At 36.3% G+C, this 8,446-nt stretch overlaps 1 protein-coding gene across 1 annotated transcript; it reads left to right on the forward strand.

Moving 5' to 3' along the window:
• Positions 1-2,527: 2,527 nt before the first annotated feature.
• LOC102624582 (disease resistance-like protein DSC1) lies at positions 2,528-7,291 on the forward strand. Its single transcript, XM_052436011.1, has 5 exons — positions 2,528-3,009; positions 3,182-4,271; positions 4,899-5,210; positions 5,316-6,539; positions 6,619-7,291. Exons 1-5 carry the CDS (start codon positions 2,528-2,530, stop codon positions 7,237-7,239), a joined length of 3,729 nt encoding a protein of 1,242 aa, XP_052291971.1. The 3' UTR covers positions 7,240-7,291.
• Positions 7,292-8,446: the final 1,155 nt, after the last annotated feature.

Below are 8,446 nucleotides of genomic sequence, written 5' to 3' on the forward strand. Positions count from 1 at the left end.
ATCGGACTCAGCAACAGTGGTTTCTTGAATTCACTCCCAGGGCCCTGTTCGTTGGGATTATGTTTACTTGTTACGTCGGTTGTGTGCTTTGATATCTTCCTCTCACATTTTGATTAGACATGTGCTTAGGCTACATTTGTTGCTGATTTTTTGGCCAATTGAGCTTACTCTCACCAGGTTAACTGACGTTTCTTGTGTGCTCAGGATCTACCTACGGGCTTAACCAATATTCTTTATTTAGATACACAAACTTTTCCTCATGTTAGATGATAGGATTATTGGTTTATTATTTCAATTGATTGTGTATTCTTTTCTTTTTTTTAATGTATTTACATATGCTTTAGAAGGTTTTGGGTTATATTATCCTCCTTATGTAATTACTTCTATATTAATTTATATGATAGGTAGGGGTCCCACCTAACCCTCCACCTCTTTAGTAATTATTAATTAAAAAAAAATGGCTATCTTTATAGAGCGATTTGTGAGCGGAGAGAAAGTTTTATACTTTTTGTTTCTCTGTAATTCCCTGGGCTACGTAACTTTTTTCCCAAATTAGTGAAAGCAATTGGTCCCGTTTCATTGTTGGTCAGTGGATATAGCACTTGATTGTGTTTTGTTTCAATTCTTTGTTTTAGAGTCCTTATTGGTTCTTGGGGTTAATATCAAGATCTTGGGGCGTTTGATTCTAAGGAAACTTGTTCAAAATGGGTTATTAATAGATAGAAATAATGTGTAAATAAATTACCACCATACACTACTATAACACTAAATAGCACATAGCACCTTCTTTAAAAGATAATGATTGCTCAAACCTTTGTTCCTAAAGAGTCAGAGGCTCATAGTATTCATGGAAATTAAATGTAAAATTTGTATTCTTTGTAAACTTTCAGAAAAGCCACAGGTAGAACACTTGGTAGAGAGACTCACCCTCGAGCTAAAAAAATACCGCAGCTTTGATCTTTCTCAACAAAATCATAACGTGATTGTTGAGTGTCTGGTGAAGCAAATCAGAATAGAGCTCAACGACATTGTCAGCTGCGTTTCGGGGCTGGATTTGTTTTAAGCAAAACGACGTGAAGTATAGCGTTTTGATGGGCACTGGCATTGCACATTAAAACGACTTGAAAGGATGCCGTTTTTGTTTTAATGAATCATGAGCCATGCACGTGCACAAACAAAGCTGTTATAAGTCGTTATTGCTCGTGGCTATCGCGTGATCTTCTGGGCTGCATCAAATTCAGTTACAGAGCTGTTGAGATAGCTGGCTCTGGTGAAACTAACTGAGGGAAGCTGTGAGCTATATAGAGAGAGAGATATTTGGCATATTCTTGATCTGTGAGAGTTGCCCTGTAATTCTCTGAGATTCTTCTTGATAATCAATAAAAGCTGATAGTATTGTTTCTTCTGTGGATGGAAGCGTTCTTTTAATTCTTGTGTTCGTCATCATCATTCTCTGCATTTAATTTCATCTTAGTTTCTGATCGTTCAAGTTAATTACACTTAGTCCTGATTCATTTTCGTAAGCATCTTGATTGGTTTGATATAAAGATCTTGGGCTGCAATTTGGGATTGCTTGAGTTCTTGAGCACACCGATTGCAACAGTGATGAATCAATAAATCTCAAAGTTATGGCTCTTTCCCCATTAAGTTTACTTATTACTGCACCGGAGTGAATATGATCCACCAGACGTAGGTAAAGCGTTAACACTACCCAATTTTTCACAATAAATTTGTTGGGTACTTTTGTCTGTTCTCATCTCATTTTAGCATATGCATGTAATATGATTTGCTGCTGTATATCCATTGTGCGGTGTACTGTATTGAGGTGATAAAATAAGTAACCACAAAGCTCATGATAGTATATAACAGTGCCAAATCAGTTAGCATACAAACTTTTTATAGCTTTCTAAATATAAGCATTGAATTTTAACGGTCACAAAGTCAAAAAGTAGCCAGAGCTTCGCCTTCATCTTCTTGCATTATTGTGAAAATCTAATGTATAAGAATATTATAGTCTTTTCCAAATTGTCAGGGGGACAGAAAAAGCTGGATTTAGAATTGAAACACATTAGTTAGGTTGATATGGCTAACATTTTTAATTAGCGGAAGTTGCAGTTATATAGTCTATGTCAAGCACACATTTGTTATTCTCGGTGCATCTTCAACTTCTAAAGACTAATTATATAATTAATTGCTATTCTAGATGATCGTCGTATAAAGTCAGAGCTGCTAGAGGTTTAATCCTTGCCTTTTTAATTTTCTTTTAAATATTAGTCTGGCAAACTAATGGTGGTTTGTTTAAAATATTGTCATAAAAATGTCCTGATACATGACTGATGACCTCTTGGTATTTCATGGTTTTCCAAGAGCATAAATATAGAAATCAAAGAATTGGAAAAGAATATTAATATTAATATTAAATAAAATAATCAATAAGAAACCTTGAGAAGAAAGCTCCCAGCACTGGCATACATTATATATTTCCTAGAATCTCTGTTTCTGTCCCAATGAGCCTGAAATTTCCGTTATGGCGTCTCCTTCTTTTGGACAAACTTCTCAAACCAAATATGATGTCTTCCTCAGTTTCAGAGGGGAGGACACCCGTGACAACTTTACTAGCCATCTCCATGCTGCTTTGTGTCGAAAGAAAATTAAAACCTTTATTGACGAAGAACTTAACAGAGGAGATGAGATTTCACTTGCCATTTTGAAAGCAATTGAAGGATCAAGGATTTCAGTTATCATTTTCTCAAAAAACTATGCTTCTTCAAAATGGTGCTTGGATGAACTAGTCAAGATTCTTCAATGCCATAAAATGAATGGCCAAATGGTTGTACCAGTTTTCTACCGTGTAGATCCATCTGATGTGCGGAAACAAAGTGGAAGATTCAAGGATGCCTTTGTTAAGCATGCAAAACAATTCAAGGATATGCCAGAAAAAATTCAAAATTGGAGGGCTGTATTGACAGAAGCATCCAATTTATCTGGATGGGATTCCATCACAATCAGGTCAGTCCTAACCCGTTTACCTTTTTATTATTTAAGATTAATGGGGAAACAAATGAAGGAACAGTTTATGGCCTCCATTAATAACAGAAAAAATATTTTATGTCCTATTATTTTGATTTTGTCATGGTCCAAAGTAATTTGAGTCATTGATTTTCATTTTCACATCTGCTAGGTCTGAGGCACAGCTTGTAGAAGTAATTGTTAAAGACATTTTGGAGAAATTGGAAAAAATAACAATACCAAAGGACTTTGATGGTCTAATTGGTTTAAATTCACGAATTCAGAAAATTAAATCACTGCTGTGTATTGGATTGCCGGTTTTTCGAATTATTGGGATTTGGGGTATGGGCGGTATGGGTAAAACAACCATTGCTGGAGCTATTTTCAACCTAATTTCTAGTGAATTTGAAGGCAAGTGCTTCATGGCAAATGTTAGGGAAGAATCCGAGAAAGTAGGTGGATTGGTTCATCTAAGGGAGCAAGTTCTTTCTGAAGTATTAGAAGAAAATATCACAATAAGAACTCCTGATCTTCCTGAATATATTAGGGAAAGGCTCAAGCGGATGAAGATATTTATAGTTCTCGATGATGTAAACAAAGTTAGGCAGTTAGAATATTTAACAGGAGGGCTTGATCGATTTGGTCCGGGAAGTAGAATCATTGTGACCACTAGAGACAAACGGGTTCTTGATAATTTTGGAGTACCTAACACTAACATATATAAAGTTAGGGGATTAAACTACAGTGAAGCACTTGAGCTCTTCTGCAACTTCGCTTTTAAACAAAGCAATTGCCCTGATGATCTATTTACGCTCTCAAAGTACATAGTTGGTTATTGCAAAGGCAATCCATTAGCACTCAGAGTGTTGGGTTCTTTCCTCCACCGGAAGAGCAAACTTGATTGGGAAAACGCACTGGAGAACTTAAAAAGGAGTTCTGATTTTGAAATCTATGACGTGTTGAAAATCAGTTACAATGAATTAAATCCAGAAGAGAAGAGCTTATTTTTGGACATTGCGTGCTTCTTTGCAGGAGAGGATAAAAATCTTGTGACAAAGATACTAGATGAGTCTAATTATGTACTGAATGTTCTTGTTGATAAGTCACTCTTAAGAATATCACGTGACAACAAGCTCCAAATGCATGATTTATTGAAAGAAATGGGTCAAGAGATTGTTCGCCAAGAATCAGTGAACGAGCCGGGCAAACGTAGCAGGTTGTGGTATCATGAGGATGTCTATCATGTACTAAAAAGAAATAAGGTAAGAATCGACAGCCATCTTTTTAGTAAGTTATTATTACACACTCATAGTTAGTTTAAAAATTATATTTGTATAGCAAAAAAAAAAAAAAAATGAAATTAAAAAAAATCAAACAGGATAAAAATTTTTAGTGATACAAAAATTGCTTTTATGATTGTCTATATGAGTGCAATCGGAGTCCAAATGTTCAAACTTTAATACATAGACCAGGACACTTTGGCTCCCAGATATGCCCTATTAAGCACCATTGTCAATGAATATTAGATTAACTAATGAGGCGATTTAAAACCTTATGATGGTTAAAAACCGTGGTTTATGAATTTGCTAAAATGTTATCTTCTCAAAGTTTTAGAGAAGTAGAGATGAGGATGACCGTGGGTGTCGAGAACAAGCTTTCATCTATCAATTTTGGGATATTAGATGGTGTAGAGTACAATTTTTTATTCTTCAAATTTAATGAAGTGCGTGGGCAGAAATTGAGTGCTCTATTGTAGTAATTTGAAGGGTGTAAATAACCTCACACATTAATGAACGCAGATTTTGTCTTCAATTAATGAGCTCTTTACAAAATTTACCGAAGTCTTTTTGTATTTTTATGCTAACTTATTGTTTACTTTTGTTTATAAGGGGACGGATGTCATTGCAGGTATATTCTTGGATTTGTCTAAAATAAGAGACATACATCTAGGTTCTAGAGCCTTTGAAAATATGACTAATCTTAGATTGTTGAAATTTTATTTGCCTAATCGCCGTGGTGATCCAATTATGAGCTCTAAAGTGCATCTTGACCAAGGTTTGGATTATCTTCCTGAGGAATTGACATATCTCCATTGGCATGGATATCCATTGAGAACGTTGCCAACAAATTTAAGTACGGATAAGCTTGTCGTACTTAACTTGCCTTGCAGCAACGTTGAGCTACTTTGGGAAGAAAAAAAGGTATAACATAGTGCAGACGTGTTTATATACACTTTAGAAAAGTAAGAAGATGCTTACTTGAGAGAGATTTATCTTTGACTAGCAATTATTTATCTTTTGTTGCAGGAAGCTTTCAAGCTAAAATCTGTGGACCTTTGCAATTCTCAAAATCTCACTAGGATGCCGGACCTATCAGAAACCCCAAATCTTGAGAGAATGTATCTTTTGAACTGCACAAACTTACCTTTCATTTCCTCATCAATTGAAAATTTAAACAATCTCAGTATGTTGCGCTTGGAGGGCTGCAAAAATCTTAGGACCTTTCCCCGCATTCATTTCACTTGTTCTGTAACAATCGATTTCACCAGCTGTATTAATCTCGCAGAGTTCCCAAAGATTTCAGGGAATATCAAAGTGTTAAAATTAGCCAGAACCTGGATAGAAGAAGTTCCCTCATCAATCGAGATCCTAACTAATCTTGAAGTGTTAGATCTGGCGCATTGCAAAAGGTTGAACAGGCTGTCGGCTAGCATCTGTAAATTGAAATCTCTTAGTTGGCTTCGTCTTTATAACTGCTCAAAGCTTGAGAGTTTCCCAGGAATCTTGGAGGATATGGCACGTTTAGAATATATTGATTTAAGATTGACAGCAATTAAAGAGCTGCCATCTTCAGTCGAACACCTAGAAGGGCTAAAAGAGTTGAGAATGGAGTATTGTCATAAACTTGGTAAATTGCCAGATAACTTGGGTAGTTTAAGGTCTCTGAAGCATCTCCATGCAGGCAAGTCAGCCATTAGTCAACTGCCATCCTCGATCGCAGATCTCAAACAAGTTGAAGAACTTTCCTTTTATGGGTGCAGGGGTTTAGTATTGACTTCAGTCTTATCAGGATTATCTTCTTTGCAACGACTGGATTTGAGAGACTGCGATATAATAGAAATTCCACAAGATATTGGCAGTCTACTTTCATTGGAAAAGTTAGATTTAAGTGGAAATAACTTTGAGAGTTTACCTGCAAGTATCAAGCAACTTTCACAACTGAGATGGCTTTACTTGAGAAATTGCAATAGGCTTAAGTCATTACCAGAGCTTCCATTTGGTCTATGCTTTTTAGATGCAAGGAATTGCAAGCAGCTCCAGTCCTTGCCTGAGATTCCATCATGTCTAGAAGAACTAGGCGAAATAGACACATCCATACTGGAGACATTATCCAATCACTCCCGAATATATTTCAACTTTATTAATTGCTTGAAACTGAATGACAAAGCAAACAAGAAGATTTTGGCAGATTCAAAACTAAGAATTCAGCGTATGGCAATTGCATCATTGAGACTATCGATGTATGTAAAGGTATTCTCTTTCACACTCTCTCTTCTCTCCCCTCTCTCTCCCTCCTCATGACATCTAAAATCATGATTTCGTGCTACAGGAATATCGTGAACCACCTGTAATCAAAATTTGTTTACCTGGAAATGAAATTCCTGACTGGTTCAGCCATCAGTGTTTAGGATCTTCATTAACTATTCAACTGCCACATCATAGTTGTAATGGAAGCTTCATTGGATTTGCCTTCTGTATTGTCATTGAACTGGAGAAAGATCATAAGGCTCGGGATAGGATTTACTACCATTTTGAAATAAAGACTCCCTCTGGAACCAAAACTGATCACCCTTCAGTTTTTGAGCAGTCTTTTCACTCAGATCAAGTAATACTTGGATTTTTTCCCTGTTGGAATATTGGGCTGGTTGATAATGACGGCAATATCTCATTGCAGTTCTCCGTTCAGTATCCTTGCTCTGAAAAAACCCCCAAAGTGCACAGATGCGGGGTGTGCCCAGTATATGCACATCCCAACGGGACTAAACCCAACACTTTCACTGTAAATGTGCTGCCACCAAATGAAGAGGAGTGCAGTCAAATCAGGAAATTGCATTATGATTTTCATGATAATGTTGGAACAAGTGGGACTTCTGAAAGTATTGACAGATCTGGCGAGCTGGAAGTGGAATCAATTTGCAGAGAGCAAATCAACGCTCCTCAACAACAATGAAGTTCCTTGTTTTCCCATATAATCGCAAAGGGAGGAGGCTTATATGCGTTTCTTGCGTAAGTGCTATCTACCTTCTATTTATTTTATCACACAATTTATTTTCTAAGCAAACGAGGCAAGAACATTGACTTTTTACTTTTTACACACTAATTTATTTAATAGAAATAAAGTTTTGTTACTGTCTACTTGTTTAGTGAATGCAGTTTGCGCATAAGCAGGATTTTCTGCCCCTGCTTTATGCAGTCCCTCTGATCATGCATCAATACAAATTCAGAGAAGGCATATGAGACTAAAGGTATCACTTTTGAGTTGTGCTTTTATCATAGCTCAGTCTCCTATTATGTTGAAGTTTTGTTAGTGAATATTGTTTTATTTTGACTCCTCATTGTGTTTCAATCCTTCGATTGATTCCTGGATGTTGGAACTAGGTGATTGATGCAAATGCAGAAGTGTTTGACAGAATGCGTCAATGAAGACGATGCAGCAAGCATGGCAAGCTAGCTCTGCTGAAGTGGCAGTGATGCGTACAAAATGTGATAACTTGGAAGGTTGATTCAGTCAGTTCTCCAGAACTCTCTAGATCAGATAAGATAGAGCCAAAGCACAACGTAGATAATGGCCACGTGACCAGCTCAAGTACAAAGAACGAGAGCCATTAGTATATTAGATTGAGCTGTTGATAGCCATCAGATCAACATGAAAGCTGCGAGTAGTACTTGCGTAAGCTCGCGAAGCAAGGCAAACTGTTGTATATATCCAAAGTTTAAGGAATGAAATAATCAAGCTGTGTATTCACCAAATATTCTCTTTGCATTTGTTACTTTTTTAAGTTTATTTATGGATTATAACTTGGTAAAAAAAAAAAAAAGTATTAACTAAACGCACTAGTCATTCTCTATTAATTTTGGCTGTGGCATTTCTCATCTATAGGTTAGAGCTTCATTGGGGCCATTTGAACAAACCATAAACATTAACCTCCAAATGCTTAAGATTCTATGACTCAAAAATCGTTTTGGGTTTCCATTAGCGGAAAGCCAATCCACGTTTAAGAACTATTGTAAATGTAACTAATTTTGAATGCCGAGGAAAATTATAAAGGGAGGCTCAGCATATCTCTGAATTGCTAATTTGAGACAATGCTCCAAATGCCACTTTGAGAATTAATAAAATTATTATTCCAACAGCAAAGGGGATCTAAACACTGCAT

The sequence above is a fragment of the Citrus sinensis genome, chromosome 3 (genome assembly GCF_022201045.2).
Source record: "Citrus sinensis cultivar Valencia sweet orange chromosome 3, DVS_A1.0, whole genome shotgun sequence".
NCBI lineage: Eukaryota > Viridiplantae > Streptophyta > Magnoliopsida > Sapindales > Rutaceae > Citrus > Citrus sinensis.